This window comes from Nyctibius grandis, chromosome 1 (assembly GCF_013368605.1).
Source record: "Nyctibius grandis isolate bNycGra1 chromosome 1, bNycGra1.pri, whole genome shotgun sequence".
In the NCBI taxonomy this organism is placed as follows: Eukaryota; Metazoa; Chordata; class Aves; order Nyctibiiformes; family Nyctibiidae; genus Nyctibius; species Nyctibius grandis.
The window spans coordinates 73,903,960-73,924,934 of NC_090658.1; the positions used below are offsets into that span (position 1 = coordinate 73,903,960).

The 20,975-nt window shown below is 37.1% G+C and overlaps 1 protein-coding gene across 1 annotated transcript in view; it reads left to right on the top strand.

Annotated features, from left to right (window-relative positions):
- Positions 1–20,975, top strand: part of MAN1A1 (mannosidase alpha class 1A member 1) — a 157,568-nt gene that overhangs the window by 47,514 nt on the left and 89,079 nt on the right. Inside the window, exons 3-4 of the mRNA XM_068395292.1 lie at positions 4,633–4,748; positions 16,652–16,732. Of these exons, the coding sequence (XP_068251393.1) occupies positions 4,633–4,748; positions 16,652–16,732 (197 nt within the window). The remainder of the gene's footprint in view (positions 1–4,632; positions 4,749–16,651; positions 16,733–20,975) is intronic.

Consider the following 20,975-nt stretch of genomic DNA (forward strand, 5'->3'; position numbering starts at 1 on the left):
ATTATATTTCTGTATTTTTGGCTGGAATTTTGAGTCTGAAATGACAAACTGGAAGAAGATTTCATAGAATATATCTGCTTTGACTGAGCTTCTTCAACTTACAGTAACTGGATGGTGACAAGACAAGTTTGCCTTACTGGCTGAAAACAATGAAGGAAGATCAGGGTGGGGCTGGGTGCAATTCGAATGCAGCTGTGTATGAAATTCTCTTTCTTTTCCACAGCAGTAGAAAGTAGCCCTAAAAAGCACTTCTTCTGACAGTAATAGATGAGACATCTTTTTGAACATTTGCACTTTTTTTGAAGGGATATCCACTATTATTTGTATGTGCTGAATTTCTATCACATTATAAAAATTACAAATAGGAATGTCCTATATTAATTTTCATACTTCGTATCAGAAACACAACTGTAACTTTCTCTGGGAAAAAAAAAACATTCTACTCATCTTCTACAGTCATGCAAAAACAAGAAATCCTAGTTTATGACACTTGTTGGATAGTGAACTGTTATAGGTGAGGGAGCTGATGTATAGCATGACCTGAGGCCAATTCCTAGTTCATCTTTCCTTATCTTCCATTTTTGTCGTATGCTTTGCCACAGTTTCCTTCCAGTCAGAATATGACACAGAGTCAGAAAAAGAAAAGTAGTTGAATTCGAGAAGAGTAATGGGACCAGCTTCCATCCTGTTGGAGACAGTGCATTAGGACATGTCTGAAACTTTCCTCCATGTAATGTTCTGTATGATATGCTTGCAGATCACAAATCTTCATCTGATTCATGTATATGTATGCATATATATGTGTGAGTGTGTATGTGTGTGTATATATATCTCCCCAAATATATTTGATGGCAAGGAATGTGGATGTTCTGGAGAACCAACCCCCAAACTTGGTATACAAGGGATGGGAGGAAAGTTGTAAACAAACTGTTAAGTGCACCGCATGCATTGATTCTGGCATCCTGGCTGTATTCTATTTCAGACTCTTTTGGCAAAAATATAAGCCATGTCTAAAAGCCTGGGCTAGACAAATTAAAGCTTCTTTTGGCCCACCCTCCAACCAGTTTGGCCATAAGCCAGCTGTGTTTCTTAAACCATATGGCTGCATAAGCTCAGTCACAGAGCTGTGCTAATAAGCCTGTCATCCATAGCAGTTCTCCCTGCAGTGACACCCTGGAAACTCATAAAAAGCTGTTCATGCTCTGATCACCTTTTTTATTCAGCTTTGCCTGCCCCGCACCCCTCCCCGAGGCACTACTCTGCTCTCCAGTGTCATCTCCTTTTCTTATTTGTATGCATATACTTTTGTGTTGTTAGGTATTAAAAAGCATGCTGCTTACATGGACGCACTGTGTACTACCAAGGGGTGATCTAGACTGCTCTGTGCTTTATATCGCGCTATTCTGAAATGCAGGGTAATCAGCCATCTTTGTTAATCATCCACAAATCTTGTTAGCAGTAGGTTCTTTTTATTTTCTTCCAGATCATTGCTAAAGATTTCAAGTGCTGGGAAGGATGCTCTGTAGACGCTGCTAGATAGTCCACTTGAAGTTTCATGTTGACTGATTTCTCTGCTTTGTCTTCAGTTAACTAGCTTGTAGGTTATTTCAAGTGTTCTCTATTAATCACTTACATAGAATAAATGGTGCTGTTAGTAAAGAGGAGAGAGAACAAGTAGGTTTAACAAAGGTAGTGAAGTGGAGCATATCTGAATACTTGGTCTGGAGGTTTTGGTAGAGACTAATAATGTTGCACTTTAGTGGGCTTGTACATGGTTATCTCATCATCAAAATTACTCACTTCAAGCTTATGTCTTATGAATTTCAAGTCCATTTTCTCTACCTTGAGTATACTATTTATTGTATTATCTGCAAAATATATCTGTAATTACCTGAGGTATACGCATTTGCTCCGACTATTGCTTTTGATATCTTCCTTCTGCCTAGGGCAACTATGAAACTCTACCATGCTGACTGCAACTTTGCTGGCATTTCTTGTAACCCAGTGCTCACTGTTAATCAAATTTATAGCAGTACCTTACGTGTATAACAAAACAGTCCTCCTGTCCAAATATTCTGTGTCATATGAGTGTGTATTGTAATTACCTAGCAGTAATCTTTGCATCTTGTAGACCATGACTGCTGTGTAATTCTTTGGAAACGTTGTGTAGAACTAATAGGAATGATAGCTGTATTTAATAATTTGTGTGGTATGCTTTGAGAAGCATAGCATATATAGGCTTGTGAAATATTTGGTCTTTACTCCATAATAAGAAATGTTCACTTAACTTCTTTGTATTCCTTATTTTTTTTCCTATCCTCTTGTTTGACTGGTTATAAATGAGCTGTTCAGCTACACAGTTTCCTTAATACTGTTAAGTTCCTGTTGGCTAACTTAGCATAAACTGCAGTTGTTCACAAGTCATAGTTCTGGCCTCTAAACTGACACTTTGAAAATGCGTTCTGTGTTCTTTTATCTTTTATCAAGAATTTTTAGGTGTAACTGTTGGAGACAAACTTGACTATTTAATTGTCACATTTGTGTTTTCTGGAGCCTTCAGGATAATAGCAAAAGTTGTTTTAAATAAAGTAAGATCTACTTGAGACTCTCCCATTTGCTTCTGTCTGCCAGCAGGGAGAGGTCTGTGCTCTAAGCAGGCCATATAGGCCAGATTCAGGGGAAAAAAAAAATCATAGGAAGTAGGTGACTCCAACAGAGATTTCTCAATAACGTTGAATTCTTCTCTTTTTCTTTTGACTCAGTAGGGAGTTGCAGCTCAGGTACTAATCCTTAAAATTTAAAGCTCAACTGTTTGGAGGTGGTGTTAGCTGTACTACAAGAGGATTATCACATAGAATGTCATTGCACAGTGAGCATATCACAGTCCACTCAAGCAGATCAGGTTATAGATGATTTTTCCGTAAGTAGAGCTCAGTTGTAGAAGTTCACTAGGAGCTGCTTTTTTTTATACGGAGTTACTAAACATCTCCAGAGCCTTTGCAGTAGTGTTCTGGAACACGTCCTCCACCCAGTTTTCCACAATCACTCTCACTTTCTCATGAGCTCAGGAAAAATACAATTTACTTAGCTAAGTTTAAAGGAACGCATTTCCTTTAATATGAGAGAAGGGCAGCCAAGCTCCAAATAAGCTCTGGGAAGATATGATATCATCCTTACCAAAGTATGCTGCAGTTTTATTAGTGGAATATCTGGGGGGAAACATAAAGATTACTTCCTTCACAGTAGGAAAGGGACGCTCCAAAAAGTATGGTGTAAGCAATTAGTGGCTTCTGAAACAGAGAGAGCATCTGGTTCTGTTAAATATACCAAGTAACTTTTACTATAATCTCAAGCATTATTTTGTTTAAGATGATACAAATGGAAAATTATTTTCTATCTGGAAGCTTAAGGAAATTATGTCAATCCTGCTACATGGAGGTTTCCAATCACTTCTTCATTTCATGAGGAAGCAGAAAACCTTGATGGTAGTAAATGCAAAGTTGACTGAAATAGTTCATTTCCTACTTAAATATGAATAATTCAATTCTGATACTTGATAAGTCTATAAAACTAAGTTTACTTTTTCATCAGGTATTTCAGAGGCGAGATGATAATCAAGTTCTGTAAAGTTAATTGTAGCTGCTGTCTTGTTATTTGCCCAGTGCAATCAATTCCTGAATAAGTAGTCAACTATCCACCTGAGTCATTAGCCCTGCTGAGGGAGAGAGGGATTGCATGTAAAGACTTCCTCTGTTCCTTGCAGCCTAAATTATTTTGCAATTCTAAATATTTACTTCTGTAACTAGTGTCTTCTCTAAAGTATATCTTGACAGTAGTTTCCATTAATAATGAAGATTGCTAGAGCCAAGTTCATAAATGTAAAATTAAGTGGCCAAAATTGAATTTTTGACACTATTCAGTAAATAGGAATTGAAACTCTTCCTAGACGAAAGTGGTATTTTGAAAAGGTCATTGTAAATTTGAAGGAAGCATGGGAAAGTCATTTGAGTGGCTTTATTTTCTCCCCCACATTAACCTTCTAGTACAGGACCATGAACATTTAATCTGTGCCAAAGTGAACACACTGATGATATTTCACCTTGCAACGTTGGGTGAAGGCTGACTCTTATCTGTCTCCATAACAGAGGTAGAAGGATGCCACTTTTGCAAACAACCAGAACTTTCTCTGAAAACTGTCAATCTGTCCTGAGCTAAGAAATTCGTGTGTGCAAGTTTGCCTCTGCCCCCCCAGTGCTATCTTGTGCAGGTTACAGTATCAGAAAAATTGTTTTTCAGAGAGGATACTTCTTAAAGGGCTTTCTTAACTGCATGTGATCAGTGCTTATCAGCTTCTTAAAGCTTTATGTATATTGAGTATAAAATCAAAAAAGCAACTTCTCTTCACAACTTCATTAGTGGAAGAAATACTTAAATGTTACGATGGTGTGTTGTGGCATGGGAATCAAAGTTAAGGCTGTGAATTACTAGTTGCCCACTTGAACGCTTATATGCCCAGTTTTTAATTAGATTAATTGAAATTGGATTTTGAAATTAGAATTAATTTAAATTAATTAGATCTAACTGAAAAGCCTTCTGTTGGAAAGTAAATCTCTGGTTCTTCATGTATTTCAGGTAACATTCAGGGAGCAACAATAGTGGATGCCCTTGATACACTATACATCATGGAAATGAAAGAGGAATTCAAGGAAGCCAAGGAGTGGGTTGAAAACAACTTAGATTTCAATGTGGTAAGTAGCATTGCTGAGTAACATTTAATGCTCTGTTTAGTCTTCAGGGGCCAGCTGAGGACTGGGTTCTAATATTGCAAGCAGGATACAAAGCTACAGAATTTAGATCATTGATAAATAAAACAAGGCAGGAAGCAGAAACATAATAAACTTACTGCTCTGCTTATACACAGTTTTTCAATCTGAGAGATTTAGGTAATAGGAGGCAACGGACTGGACTGAAGGAAGGAAAAAAGAATAGGGTATTTACCGTAGTAAAGTAAACAAACTTTTCAGCTCTTTTGGATAGCAGAATCACGACACTTCGAGCATTACTTTTTTAGTTGTGTAAACACTTTACATTTTTGGTTTCTGAAATCTTCCACAAATTAGACTTGCATTTAGAGAAAGTTATGTGCATACGTACCGTTTAAGTTCCTTTTTATATTCTAGTAAATCTGAATCCCATGAGTTTGGCTGAACTGTTGGCACAAACAGAGCTGCTTTAGTCTTATGAGGCACCAAGTCATCACAACTGCATGTATAAATCGTCCTATTAACTGGTAAATATGCAGCTGAGAGCAAAGTTCATTATTAAAGTTTTTATTCTAGAAGGGCCCTGAACAGGCAAGAACCTCTGTAAAACTTCATTAAATTGAGAAGTCCTGGTTTTGGTCTTTTTTTTTTTTTTCTTTTTTTTTTTCTTTCTTTCTTTTTGGGCCAGAGTGTTTATTGTAATTGCTGGGTACAGACAGCTAATGGAGTACCTCTGCTGATTGGTGTAGTAACGTAGGAAAGCAGTGTAGGCATGGTACACTGAGCACTTAAAAGCTCTTGTAGTTGATGTGTGTAATGGTAAAACACTTTCTGAAAGCAAAGTACTCTTTCTAATATGTTATGCAAAAGTCAGGATTAATTAGCTTCTCTTACATGCTTGAGAATTAATTATCATTTTAAGGAGGAGGAGTTAATAACAGTGGATATGATATAGTTTATACAAGCAGCAATTTAGTGTGCATTTATGTTTACATTAATAATGTAAATACAGGATATTAAACTGTATTTCTGAGTAGTGTCAGATGTCTGAATGACATTCTGCCTTTATCTTGTGCATAAGATATTCTATTTTAAAGGAATTTTTGTAATATTAAATTCCTGTCTTATTAGCTTAGCATTATTAAGATGCTTAATCTAAGAACAAAACATCACAGAAAATAGCAAACTCCACTTTAGAGCAAGAGCTGAGCTCCACTTGGAGGAACATCATAAAGCGCTATAGGGTGATTTACATTAATAACACTAAAATCTTTGGATTTGCATAAATCTTGCTATACTTTGTACTGGAAACTTCTAGATGATACTGCCTACAATTTCAGCTCCTCTCGTTAATTTACGTACTTTTTAAAATTATGTAGCCCTTTTTTTTTCTCAGTAATGCTTAAAAGCTATGAAGTGTTTCCAAATGTCTAAAATTCTGTATTGTGTTAGTCGGTCAATGCAGCAATCCAGCAGATTTACCAAAACTACTTTACAGATAATACTGATATGCATCAGGAACAATATCTTGTTCCTGATATTCCTGTAAATAGGTACCTTGAGTTTGACACCTCACAAAATTATTTTCATAATACTTCATAGTAATATAGAATTGAATTTTATATTGGCATCAGTAATGAGTAGATGAATTTTCCCAAAGTGGAACAAGGAAATGAAAATAAATAACGGCAACACCAACTTTAATAATTGATGTCAGTTTGTTTAATGGCTGAATTGTTTGAAGCTACTCAACTTGTAGTCTTGTTTAGTTTTCCACTGTAAATATAAGTTCTAGTTTCAAATGGTGCTTTGTATTTGTATGTTATAGCTTGAGGTGGGAAATTACTTAACACAAAGAACAGCAGGGCCCTCTCTTTGGTGTTTAACCATTTATCATATATCAGGCATTACTTGACATTTTCTGCATTAATGTTTTGTCCACTCTTGCATGCTCCTGTTTTAGAAACCTTTTTCACATGAAAGTGATTTAGTTTTTAATAACTGACACATTGACATATCCTTAAGTGTTATTTCTTGTGAGTAGTATAAAATATGTTTCTGTTTGATGTTTCTGGTCATTTCCTGGGCAGTGACTGCTTAATCAGCTTTTGGGGAAGCTTGTTTGGCGTTTATTTGTGTAAATACGATTAGTTTTTTTCTTCATTTAATCTTAGAACTATGCTTCTTAAATCTTAAATTTTCTTTAAGATGTTCTTTACAAAAATAGCTGTGACTGTATTCTGTGGCAGAATCGTTTTATATTCTACGTTAATGCAGCTGTATAAAGCAAGTTTTCCTCCCTAGAAGTTTGTAATACCTCAGATACTCATTGTACGTGTTGGGCTATTAGGCCAGCACCCGATCGTTTTCATAACCTGATCATAAAAGTTTCCAAATGTCACTTTGTAAAGCAGGCACTAGTTTATCCATAAAAGGATTTATGGATTAAAGATGACTTAGTGGGAAATGGCATTGTCTCTTCATGTGTTAGATTTCAGTCCCTCAATTCAATGAACTGGTTGTCAGGGTTACCCTTGTTTCCCTTTCTGAAGAAAGCAAACTTTTGATTTCAAAGGAAATTTCTAGATAAGTAAATGCCACCTTTCTGATCAAACTTGTGAATTTTGGTAAGCTTGTGAGTGGACGTGTTTGGAAGCTTCCTCTTTTGGAGCATAATGCGCTTAGGCTATTTTTATTATAGCTGGAGCTGGTAGCCCTGTGATTTTATAACTGAGGTATCCACACTGCAATGCTTGGACATTTTTTCTCTCGTAACTGCTGAAATTCATCGTATTTGATACCTTGCTGAAGTTTCAGCCGAACCGAGTAATCCTTCAAGAACTAAGTTGCATTTTCTGATTCTGTCAATATTTTAAGAGATTTAGACATACTCGTACCTTTGGAAAGAGTTGACATTTAGCAGTGGCTAAATCCATGGTCTTTGCGTTATGGACGTGTGCTCTGTTTTCCATTAAATGACTTCATCTCCATGGGGGCGTATCTTTGCTCTTCAGTTAATATAGCTGAGGATTTGGTCTGACCTCCCCACACATGCTGGTGCCTGCACACCCTTTTCACAGTGCTCATGCACGGCCCTGCCCAGGGCTGCCCTGGGCCGGGTTGTATATCAACATGCTGCAACGGAGGAAAAAAGGAGCCAGTCTTTCACGGGATCACTAGGGAGCTTGGCTGTTTCCTAGCTACAACTACGCACTGCTGCGTGCTTCTCTGTTTTTATTTTTTCATTATGTGCTTTAGGACCTGCACACACACAGAGCATTCATAGCTTTCTGAAAGAGTTTCTGTACCACCACCCAACATCTGCTTCGTGCAGGGGAGGAAAAAGGTATCAGTCTCTGCAGCGCAAGGAGTGAACCACAATGAATCCATACTTGGGAAGAGAGATTCGAAGAGGGATCTTAATGAGACAGGAGAAGGGGTCAGGAGTGGGGAATAGTGGTGCAGGAGCTTAGCCACTTGGCACAGCAGTGAAGGGTTGGGAGTTGTTAAGTGCTGGAATTAATGGTGCTTCACTTCTACACCCAGACACACCCCACCTTCTTTAGGATGAGAGACTAACTGATCTGTGGCCCTCTTCTTCAGCCCTGCTAAACTCCTTGCCCCCAAAAGGACAGTCTTGTCTATAATGCATACTAAGAACAGGGCCCTGCACTTCAAGAAAGATGTTGAGGTGTTGGAGTGAGTCCGGAGGAAGGCAACCAAGCTGGTGAAGGGTCTGGAGGGTCTGACCTATGAGGAATGGCTGAGGGAGCTGAGGTTGTTTAGCCTGGGGAAGAGGAGGCGCAGAGGTGACCTTATTGCAGTCTACAACTACCTGAAGGGAGGTTGTAGTGGAGTGGGAGTTGGCCTCTTCTCCCGGGCAACTAGCGATAGGACAAGAGGACACAGCCTCAAGCTTCGCCAGGGGAGGTTCAGGTTGGACATTAGGAAGCATTTCTTCTCAGAAAGGATCATTAGACATTGGAATGGGCTGCCCAGGGAGGTGGTGGAGTCACCATCTCTGGATGTGTTTAAGAAAAGACTGGACATGGCACTTAGTGCCATGGTCTAGTTGACATGGTGGTGTCAGGGCAATGGTTGGACTCGATGATCCCAGAGGTCTCTTCCAACCTGACTGATTCTGTGATTCTGTGTGATCAGGTGAAAGTGCAGTGCTCTGTGCAATAGCTCTATCTATGTTGATATAGCTTAGTTGACTTCAGTTGACATTTTGTGCGAGCACCGACTTATTGTGCATTATCCGTCTCACCGCAGATACCTTCCCTTCTTAACTGCGTAGGATGGATCAACCTAGGAAAGAGTGATGTTGTGCTGTGGGGAAAGTATGAAAAGCATTTCATTATTTGCTCTCAAAGATAGGTACTAAATGAGTTGAGGAACTGCATAAAGAGAAGGGAATGAGTAAGATGGCAAGGATATGTTGAGTCTTGTGTTTTGCCAGCACTCTTAAGCAAAACTGTTTACAGAGGTCAGTCAGTCACTGTGTCTGATTTTATAAGCCACCCTGAAGCTTGAAGGCTTACTTACCAGTTCTGATTTTCATCTTTGTACTTAGCTTTGCAAACTTGAGTATCTTTTAAAGAAGCTTTGTGTGCAGCCTCATGCAACGTAAAAGTTTTGCATGTAATATGTCTACTATTTTGAAAACTAGAAAAGAGTGAAAAAAGTACAGAAACTTGAAATTAGGTTTATCTCTACTGCCATGTATAGGTTAACATATTCCTTTTCCAAGATTCCAGAATAGCAAATATTATTTGGATCTAATTATTGATGCTTCCAGCATTTATCTTTAGCGCAAATCTATCTGTGGTGTGGAAGTCAGTAACAGGACAGACTTTTAGAATCTAGATTGTTTATTTCAAACTTCAGCATTTACAAATTTATATCGTACTGCTCTCAAACTGTAGGTATTATGATTGACTTGTAATTATATTTAACAGTACATAACCTAATGTTCTGGCTTGGAGGCAGATGGGTTTTTTTGGTGCTTTATTCCTGGTGTTTTTTTCCTCTTTAAGTGAAAAAATCAGAAAGTTTCCTAATATAACAATTTGCAACAGGATAGCTTTCCTATTAAAAAACAAAAAACAAACAAAAAAAAAACACAAAAAAAAAACAAACAAAAAAAAACAGGCCTGTGGGATGTGTGAGTAAATGGACTTCAAGTAAATGTATATGGGTTTGGGAGGAAGCTTAAGAAAGCCAGCAGTTGAAAATTGTTCTTTAGTTTGTGGGATTGTTTGTTTACTAGTTTGCCACGTAACTTGTTAGTACACTCTAAATGCCAGACTTCAAAGTGACTTGATTTTGTTTTGACTATGAATAAGAAATTATTTTGATGGGCTAAAAGAAGACCTTGCAAATTTATTATTAAATGCAGTTCTTTTGCTGCTAGAGTTCATTAGTGCCTTCAGTAACACTTTATTTTTATGCCTGTTTAAGATCTTACAGTTTGCCATGTGCGGACTTAAGCAAGGTTAATGTCCTGGTTTGGCCCAAACCAGGCCAATTAGTCTTAGAGAAACCAAGGTCACTGCTAAATTCCTCACTGCTTATGAGTGAAGAGCCGAAGGGGGCTCGCACCTGCAGGGAGGAGCAGACAGGGCAGGTGACCCAAGATTGACCAAGGAGGTATTCCATCCCATACATGTCATTCTCACTTTCCTATTTATCACTAACCCACTGCCTCCTGGAGGTGGGGCCCAGGAGGGAGGGGCCCTCCTGTCTCCCACTGATTGGTACCAGCTTTGCCAGTTTCCAGTTAAAAGCCTGCAGGTGTGATGGCAGGGGAGCTACTGCATTTTCCCCTCTGCTTGTGCTGGGGGGAGCAACTCTGTCTGAGGAGGATTTCCAAGCTCTCAGTCTTGGTTTTGTATATATTTGTAGATATTTGATTATTTCTATTATTATTGTTATTATACTCTTTTTCATTATTATAGTTTATTAAAACTGTTTTAACTTTCCAACCCATAAGTCTCTCTCCCTTTTCCCTTTCCCTTAGGGTGGGGGGGGAGAGGGTTAACAGAGAGCATCTGCCACCTGGTTAATAGCTGGCCCAGCTTTAAACCGTGACAGTTAAATAGCATGTTATGCAATAACCAGGCTTTGACACTTGCAATAAAAAGGTTGCTAAAATTGTTTCCCTTGTCTATGGGAACTGAGTATTTTAGCAAGCTGCCATTAGATTTAATTTGTGGAATATGAATGAAACTTTTTTGCCCACAATTGCAAGTAATTAAAATGTTATTTAATTACAGTAGCTTAAAGTGAACTATTGTAGTACACTTGGTGTCTCTATCATACTTCCTGGACTGCTTGAAAATGCTAAGATTTGTTGTTGTTCCCAACCTTTGTGCTTCAACAGGGGGATATTATTATTTAATAGTAATAACAATTACAAATCCCTCTCATTTAACTTGAAATGTGGGCCCTTTGTATTCATTTTTTAGTCTAGAATTATATACATTATTCAGCATTGTTCAGTTGTAGGGTCCCTGACGTTCTCTTGCACAGATTGTTAACCTGCTGGATATGGGCTGTTTGCAATGGTACGGTATGGTATGTGGATGTGAGGGAGTCACTATATTCCTTGTACACAGGAGCAATAGATGGAAATGCAGATGAGGTGACTGAAGTTTTGTTACACTCTTTATGAGACAGGAACAGGAGAACTGAAGGAAAGAAAGTTTTGGAAAGAATCTGTGCAATAAAGAAGACTGAAACAAATTATTTGGTAGTATTTGTGGCCTTATTTGGATCTTTATAGAAACTAAGAGATTAAGCTCTTTATCAAATATAAATCAAGGTGACTTGATTGTGTGAATACATTCATCAACATAAAGAGCATATGGTATTTTCTCCAATTGAATTATGAATGGCAGAGCAAGTACCAGCGCTGATGAGTGCCAGGTGGAAGATAATACTAGATAAATAAAATTGGGTTGTATTTCAAATGTTGTGTTTTTAAGTGAGAGTGACTTCCCATGAGAAAACATAGACAGAAATTGTTTTGGCCTTGGTCTACAAATTTGTGGAGAGGAAGACTTTCAGGAAAGAGATGCCTTAAGGAAATGATCCAGAAGGATATGAATACTGATTTTTGGGAAGCTGGAGGAGTCCAACAGGAGAAGGGCTTCAGGAGAGCCCAGCTGACAGTAGTTTTGTTGTCTGAACAGTGCTTTCAACATTAAATTCAACCACAGCTGGTTGAAGCTTCAGCAGTTTATCAGTTGTAGACTTAATCCTCCAGTTTACAGAAGGGTGAGGGAAGTGAAGTGGTGAGGTGCAGCTGAGATCAGATTGGCCCTGTCATAGGTTTGCAAATAAAATACACATACAGAGTCACACAACTAGCTAATGTAGCTCTTGGCACTTTATTTCTTTTTTTCCTTGTTTGGTAATATTTGTTGCTTTTTGAAGATGGAGCTTCCTAAGGTATAGTCAGCCTCCCTTGCTTTAAAAGGAGTTAGTTTAATAGGTTTACTAGTTAAACCTGTCACGTTCTGTGGATTCTTGAGTGTTCCTGAGCTATGATTCTTCTCTTGCTTAAAAACCCTTTATTTTAGCATTTCTCCTTGTCAAGACAAAATGTGTTAACACTCAGCTGTTTTGTCCTTTCGTTGTAGAGACTTGCTTATTTGCTTAGCCTGAGTTTGAGAAAGAGCAGTCTCCACCGTATGTAAATAGGTTCACTGTGGTGTAATGTGTCTAGCCAGCAATGTAAAGGATGTTACATCTGTTTGTCAAAATAATTTTCTCTTTAGAAGCTAATCAAGGAAATGCGATGAAATTCCATAAAGTTGTCACAGTTTTGCGCTTGTACCACATAATGGATACGTATATTACATTTGGTTTTCTATTTTTCTAAGTACAGTGAGCAGCAATCACAATTTCTCTGGATTTCATATAGTACTTGGACTATCCCATTTATGATTCGCTTATCAGAAGATCAAATAGTGAATGATAAATTATTGATTAAATGTGAAAGACTAAATTACTCATATCCTTCAATTAACATAAAAGCCCTAGAAGTAAAACAAAAATATGTTGTTCCCAGTATGCATATCACTTTCCCAAGTGTCTACATACTTTCAGAATCCTTTGTAAAAGGGAGGCCTCCAAAATTAGCAGCCAGAGCAAGATGATATTGCATAGGAACGATAAGAGCTTAGCACAGATGTGTACTCACAAAGGTGTTTCAGATATTGTCATACACATGCCATGCATGTACTAATGAAAATACTGTAAAATTAGAGATTATATCTATCCAGTTGCTCAGAGTCAGCATATATACTTGGGATCTTACAAAAGGAACATTGTAGTCATTTTAAAATAAGCATGTCCAGTCACTTCTCCTTACAGAAGTTCCACTAGGTATAATGGTATTAATTCAACCACTTCTCAGACCTGTTATGTAATGATACAGTGATGGTTTGAAAGAGAAGGCTAAACTTGAGATACAAAATAAAGTAAAATAATTCTGGCCTCTTCTGCTGGTGAAGTAGAAACTTTGAGAAGTGTAGATAAAGGTTTTTCTTATATATTTTGGCACCATTAAATGAATCATAAGGTATTTGTGTACAGCTGGATCTGAGACCAAAATAAAAAATAACGTTGGTTACTTAAGATTGGACTGCTGAGTAGAAATATACAGACTTATTTGTGCAAACTGTATGTGGATGATGATTAAAAATATGAAGAGAGGGTAATGATCAGGATGTGGCATCTTCAATGTGTAATACAAAAAAAATTAAAAATCAAACCAGAAAGAAGGGTAAAGTTGGTGTGGCAGAAATCTGCTACTTTTAGGACAAGTTCACTTTTCTTAAGACTACTTCTTCACATGAACTTTCCATGTAGAGATGAATGTTTCTTTGACATGAAATTATAAAACTTCTTTAACTGTTTTGCAAATTGCTAGAATTCCCGTACTTTCTGAGAATACTGCTAGCCTGGTATGATGAGTTTCAGCATAACTATGTACTAAGCATACAGCTTTCAAATCTACCCTTGATGAAATGTCTGTCCATTTCATTAATTGCCTCTGCTTCTGTGGCTTGCATAAAGATTTTAGTAAGAGATGAGGATTTCAAACAAAGATTCAGAGATGTGTGCAAGTGAAGTATTGGAAATCTGATAACATTATAGCAATGTTTAGCTTCAAGAAATGTCCGGAAAGATCACCACTTCAGCAAACATTCAGGATTACAGTGCAATTAATCTTTGTGGTTCGACAGTAAAATCTTGATTCACAGTACTTCAAAGTCGTCTTTTTGTTTATAACTGAATGCCAGGAGCAGATGTCAGTGCATGCATAATGAGCTTTTCTTAAAGGGCCTTTGCATTACTTGAAAGATAGCAATGGTTTGTGAGTTAAGTGGCCATATTAAATCCAGAAAGGCAAAATGTAAGGTTCTGGACACAAAATATTCAGCTCGTATATCACTAGATTTACTCTGAGCAATTCAAAATCAAAAAGTAATTTAATTCCATCCTTACAGGAAACACAAGTGTCTGGGATATCGGATTAACTCATTTCCTTGTTTAATACCTACCTCTTTACAGCTTCAACTTTCCCACATCAAAGAAAAGTTCTTGGTGTGTGCTGAGGCTCAGGTTTGAAATGGAAAAAACCTGAACTTCTGAAGAAGATTCTCAAGTAAAATACTATTTATAGGAGTTTCAGGTGGCTCAAATTCCAGGGAAGAGAAACTGCCCCTATCACTCCTTTAATCATCCTTTCTTCAGTCAGATCAGATCAGCCTTTCTTAAGTCAGATCAGTTCTCTACAAGCTGTTTTATCATTGGATTTAGTTAAGGTAGACTTCCTTATTTAATGTGGAGTTTTTACCTAGGTAGCCTGCTTGGCATGTGAACAGCTGTATTCTCTAGTTAGTTCATATTTCTGGAGGATTTAAATGTTTTTCTATCCATCTCCCCAGGTTTACCATATATCACAATACAATAGAAAGAAATGCGCAGAAATGACGCTAGTTAAAGTCGAAGTGAATACCTGTTTCCTGTTACTTCATTCTCCTATTTTGGAAACAGAAATTAAGCCTCTTTTTTTTTTTTCTTTTTTTTTTGGCTGTGCAGTTTCTTTCAGAAAGAATAAAAGTAGACCAGTATCAGGAGAGCAGTGAGTGAGGAGAAAGTGCAGAGTTTTAGTACACTTTAAATTAACTTGGAAAAATGTTATGTTCTGAACAGTGCCAGACAGCAAGATAACTTTTTCAGTTTGCAGTCTTAACACGTGATGGGAGGTCTGAGTTTTCAATAGGCAGATGTATGTCATGGCTTTACTTTGTCTGCCCCTTTGAATTGTGCTCATGTGTATAAAAAAGCTACACAGGCACACACATACAGTATATATGGATTATATATTAATCAGAGCAATTCTGTGGATGAAATTATATCCTCCATTTTTAGAGGAGGAGGTGCACAATAGATTTTAGAGCAGAAAAGTTAAATGCCTGAGGGTAAGTGGACAAGCACAGTAGCAAGTCGGTGAGTGTTTTTTTGAAGTCTGTACCTTTACAGCTGATGAAACATTGAACAACTCTCCAATGTGTCTAGATACCTTTCCTTGATCAGAGTGCCTTGCAAAGTGAAAAGCATGAAGTAATATTTCTAATAAGTAACTTAGTGCTGTTTTCTTCTGCAAAGGCGGTTTACTAGAATTTAACATCCGTAAAAAACAGGGAGCGACTTCTTCCCTCCTACATACACTGACATCTGAACATTTAAACTGGAAAAGTACAAAAACTAGCTGAGTGAGAAAAGCCTGCAAGTCCTTTGGAATAAAATCCCGCAGCTCCACCATACATTGATTTATATTGAATATAGCTATAGCATATGTCAGCAAATAGAAGATGGAAAAATGACTCAATAGAAGCAAGAGCAACCCAGAACACATGCAAGTCGAACACCTTATTTACGTGCCTGAAAGTTTAGAAGATTGACTGCTGCGTACCATTTTTCTACAGAAAAACAAAAAAATAAAAATTAGTATTACATAAAAAAGCAAAAGTTAAGAAACTTCAGTCGATCGGCTTTTCAACTGAGTGCTTCTTGCGTGGATCGGATGTTGTGTGTTGGGGTAAAATTGGAATTGACTTGGTAAAGAACAAGAGAAGGTAGTGATCATAAGACTCAGATTCTTCATTTAAGTTTGAATTTAAACAGGCGGAGAAGAATGTGCTTTGAGTTTTGAAATAGGTAATGGCTGTATGTATACTGCTCAGTATGGCAAACCTAGTCTCTGTCATTGGTAAAGACCAGACCAGCTTGAGAAGGGCTGTCACTGTAATAAGGAAAGGTTATCTGCTTCCTAGTGAACACATACCATGATTACATTTTTATCATTAACATATAATTGACTCACTGTAATGTTACCTCCTATTTTACAATAACCTGCATTTAGACTTGAGGTAGGAAAATTCTTATTATGACATTCTGACCAAGATCTTCTTAAAAGGTGTCTGAGAAACGATGGTGTGAGGTGAGGTAATGCGGAACAGAGGATCTGAGAGCACGTTTTGTGTGTGAGTGAAGAATCTGCAGGGAGGTACTTAGATATCTGCATTTAGAGAATGTCCAGGTGGAAGAGATGAAAAGTTAAACAGGATGAGGATAATGGGGAGGATATTTTGTTGATATGAGGAAGAGAAGGGAATACTTTAAAATGCCTGAAGTTTGCTTGTGTTGGCTTTCCCTGCGTCTTCTGTGTTTTGCTGTTTACAGCTGTTGTAGCTTAATACCTGCATCTATATATTTAAAAAAAAAAAAAAAGAAAAAAAAAAAGAGAAACAGCCAAAACTGTACAGAAAAGTATCAAGGAATGAAACTATCTTTGTTTATTTCAACAGAATGCTGAAATTTCGGTATTTGAAGTGAATATTCGTTTTGTTGGTGGATTACTTTCAGCTTACTATCTCTCAGGAGAAGAGGTAAGGTATTTTCACATTACTTATCTGAAATATCATTATCTAGATAAGTAGTTAACTCTTAGTTTAATAATTTTATTTATCAGAATTAAGTTTGTTTAGAACTTTTAAAATGGCTTGTACAGCAGAAACCTGTCCAGTGGATTTTCTTGCTTCTAATACTGTTGCTTTGTTATAAGTCTTAGCGTTAAATGTTTGGTTTTTTTCCTCCTGAGTTGAAACCATAGCCAGTACATTCTTACTGGGCTTTGTGCTGGAGTGTGTTATTACGGAGTTCCTGTGCCATGGTGGATTTGGTGCGTCAGGTATCTGCTTCACAAATTGATTTGGGGCATATTCTTTAACTCCTCTAAACTATACTTCTGTTGGCCTTCCTGAAGCTGAAGCTTCAACTCACATGGAAAAAATGTTAAGAACAAAAGGATAACTGGTAAACCTATACATGTGAATGTCTTTAAAGAATTAATATCCTATTAATCTCTATGGCCTGTCATGGTTTCTGGAGAGGATGAAGAAGCAATTTCATCTAAGAGCTTTGACTAATGCAATTATTTCTGTAATATATTTAGAGAAGGCTATACTAAGTCACAGGTACAGTGATACTTTAAATTTTTAGCTTGGCACTTGAAAAGTCTTTAATCTTACTAGTTTAAATTCTTGTTCCTGTCTCTGGATTATAGTAGTATTTTATTGTAGGATTAACCCAAGTTAATGCTCTTTAACCATAAGTTGAATTTATCATTGGATTTCTTTAAATCCAAAGCAATTACTGGTTGAAATTCTACAAAACCCTAAAGATGTGTATTTTTCTTTCATACGTAAATTTCCCAAATACTGGATAAAGTTCTATTTTGAACCTGTCACTTTAAATTAACTTAAATTCTATGGTGTGCATGTTGGGTTTTGTTAGAATTTATCATTATGTTAAAGTTGTCTGAGCAGGTATGATTGGGTCACGTACCTGACAAAGCAGTTATAAGAAGACAATGTTTCTCTGACACTTTACATCTTAAGTAGACTTACCTATTTATTTCCCGTGGTCCTGTTCTGAGTGTAGGTGGCATTGAAAAGACATTAATGTTTTAAAATATACAGTTTTTTGTATTTTAACTGTGTTACAATTTTCTGGGGAAAAAAATTGCACTTAGACCCATTTCAAAGTCACACTTAACAGTAATGAAAAAAATTGAGGTGCTTGGTAGCTGGCTTCTTCATCTTTACTAAATATTGTTTTACTTTGTTTCATCTGACTCTTGAAGGAAATCGCTCGCCCTCCTACAGTAACTCATATGTAAGGATGAAAAGAAATGAAAGCTCGTCCTTCTATGGTTAAATGGTTGTATCTTTCACTGCAGATCTACTTGTTGCAAACAGAAATGAACTTTTCCAGTATAACCTATTGCTACATTTTAATTAACTGGTTCTGACAGAAGCAGAGGATGCTTCTTGGCAGACAATGAGCTGGTAGAGGACTGCACGTGAGCCTTTACATCAAGCAGCAGTTGTCTGCCAAGAAATGCCTGAACTGTTTGTCATCAGTGCTATTGATTTCATATATCTGTTGATGGTTTATATCTTGTGTCTGTTAATGTGCAGGCTCACTTTCAATCAGTGCATATAGTTTCTCCTAAATAACACCTAGTCATTGCTTCTCAACCATTCCTTCCCCTTTAGAGAGGCAGTTTTACCACCACCTTTTGGACTAGATTGATAGCAACACTGGTGTTCAAATAAAACTCTGTTGTACAAATGAAATGAGGAAATATTTGAAACAAAAGGTGTTTCACAATGCATGATTAAGTGAAGCTCTTTGCAGTGGAATATTAGTGATACTGGATGCAATGTCTGTTCCAAAAATGAATGGACTCATTAATGAAAGTAAAATGGGCCCCTAAACACAGAGATAATGTGTATGATTAAGGAGAGTCCTGAGTTCTTGCAAGCTGGGAGAGACACCATCGATGCTTGCCATTGGTTTTCATACTCATAGACATTTGCTGTCTGAGACAGAATGATGTTCCTAAACTAACATTTGTCCTAGTGGTTTAGAGAGTGCAACTCAGCATGCTCTGCCTTTGTCAGATTTGGGGAAACTTCCAGGTTTGTCTCCTAAATCCAAGACACTGAAGCAATAGCCAGCTATTCCCTATGGGAGGAGCGGGATGCAGCTGTGCTGAGGACAGAGCAGCTGTGCAGCACGGAGAGGTTTCCCATGTTGCATGGGTCTGTCCTTTGCTGGTGCTGCTGACAGGTGTGAAAAGGACTGAGGTCCCCATAGGCTGGCTGCCACCATAAGAAATATATCTTTAATTATCTTTTAGTCCATTATATTGGTGGGTGTTCCTAAGGAGGTGGAGCAACCTGTATGCAGGCAGTTTGGAGGATTAAGCTTTCTCAGTTAAAAGCTCATTTTATTCTTTATCAGATTAACTATTTTAAAATCTTACATTTACTCTACACACTTACCAGTATCCTAATTAAAGAAAGCTATGTTTCAGTAAAAGGAATGATGGAAATAATTATTGTTTGTACTTCTGAGTTACATTTCCATGGGTAATGATCCAAAGCTGCAACATATTGTATGTTCCATAATCATTTGTAAGTCTAACTAATCATGATTAAAGACTATTCTATCATGCTGAGTAGTTCCTAAAACATCCTGCTCGCATAATAGTTCATTTAGATAAAGGCACCATTGTGAATAATTCTAAAAATTAACAAATCGAATACTTTGCCTCTTGATAACTGTGTGCAGTGCTTACTTGCAAATAGAGCTATGAGATGCATTATATTAAACTTCCTAGAATTTCTGCCTTACTAGAATTAATATGAAATGCCTAAAAGTGCTAGAACAGTGTCATACACTTTAACTCACTTTTTTTTTATTTTGATTGCTATTTAAACCCAAGCTAGAAAGAATTCCAATCAAATGTCAAACTTCATTTGCAAAACAGCTATAAATACCAGAAAACTTGATTTCAATATAAGTAACTTTTTAAGAACTGCTCTTTTTTTTCTTTGAAGTCCCTCATAGTAATATTACATATGAATGCTTCCCTGGTATTTTTCCATGAGTTAGTGGCTGTAGGGGATTATTAAAAATAAACCTGTCTCCTTTAAAGCAGTGCTAGTATTGATTTTTTGTTTGTTGATTAGTATGAAAGCATCTGGAGGAGCCTGTAATATGGTAAGTTTAAACCATAGGAACAGGACAGATTTATTTGCAAACTTTCTTGTTTGTTTTGTTTAAATTACACCTGAATTCATTAGTAGACAAGTGATTCCTCTTCTAAGCAACTTGGTACGTGATGGTTTTTGGTTTTATACTGGAAAATAAGACGTCTAGTAAGGGAGAGATTTGTTTTGTGAATGCTTTGTGGTACTTACTAGTCTCATGTAAAATTCTGGTGTACCAAGGGTCAGGAGTATTGTGTGCAACAAGATCCCCTGTTCTGCAGATGATTACAGAATGGTTACAGATGCAGATATTTTTTTTCCTCTTGCTTAAAACACACTTCCAAATGTAGTCATATGAGGAGATAATTTCTTAACTTTTGGAGGATGACAACATTTGTCCTCTAACAGCAGCTAAGACCTTTCTTGGAATTCATGGAGATGACAAACGTTATTTCTGAGTATTGTAATCTTCACTGTTGGGAATAACTGTGATACTGGTGCTGAAAGTCATGGTAAGTGTATGGCACTGCTTGTAGAGAATGTACAAACTTAGACTGATCTGACTAGCTCTTCTGGTTTACTGATAGCTGGTTCTTATAGGTACTGCTAAAGCTGTGTAATAAGGGCACTGTTTTACTTGAAGGTTGGTTCCGCAGTCAGGGAATACATTGCATAGGCAGAAATAGAAGGAGCTTTTAATAATTGCTGTTTGTATGAGTAGCAAAAAAGTAAATCCAAAATGCTCTGAAGTGAATAAGGAAAATGAGTTTCACATCCTGGTAAGTTCCCAGATTCCTTTGAAGCTTTTCCATTATTTGAATGGGATGAGTAATTTTTTTTCCTCAGAGTTAAAATATTTTGGATTCAGCAGCTATTCTTCCCGCATACTATAACCTTCTCTTTTCTAGGATTAAAGATAGTTATCTTCACTGGAGGAAGACAAAATAAAGTTGATAATGATGTTCATATTGCCATCTCTCTCCGTTGCATGAAGCAGAAATGTGACAGATTTTTTTTTTCACTCTGGCAGTATATGCTTTTTGAATGAACACAAATTTATCCTGATCAG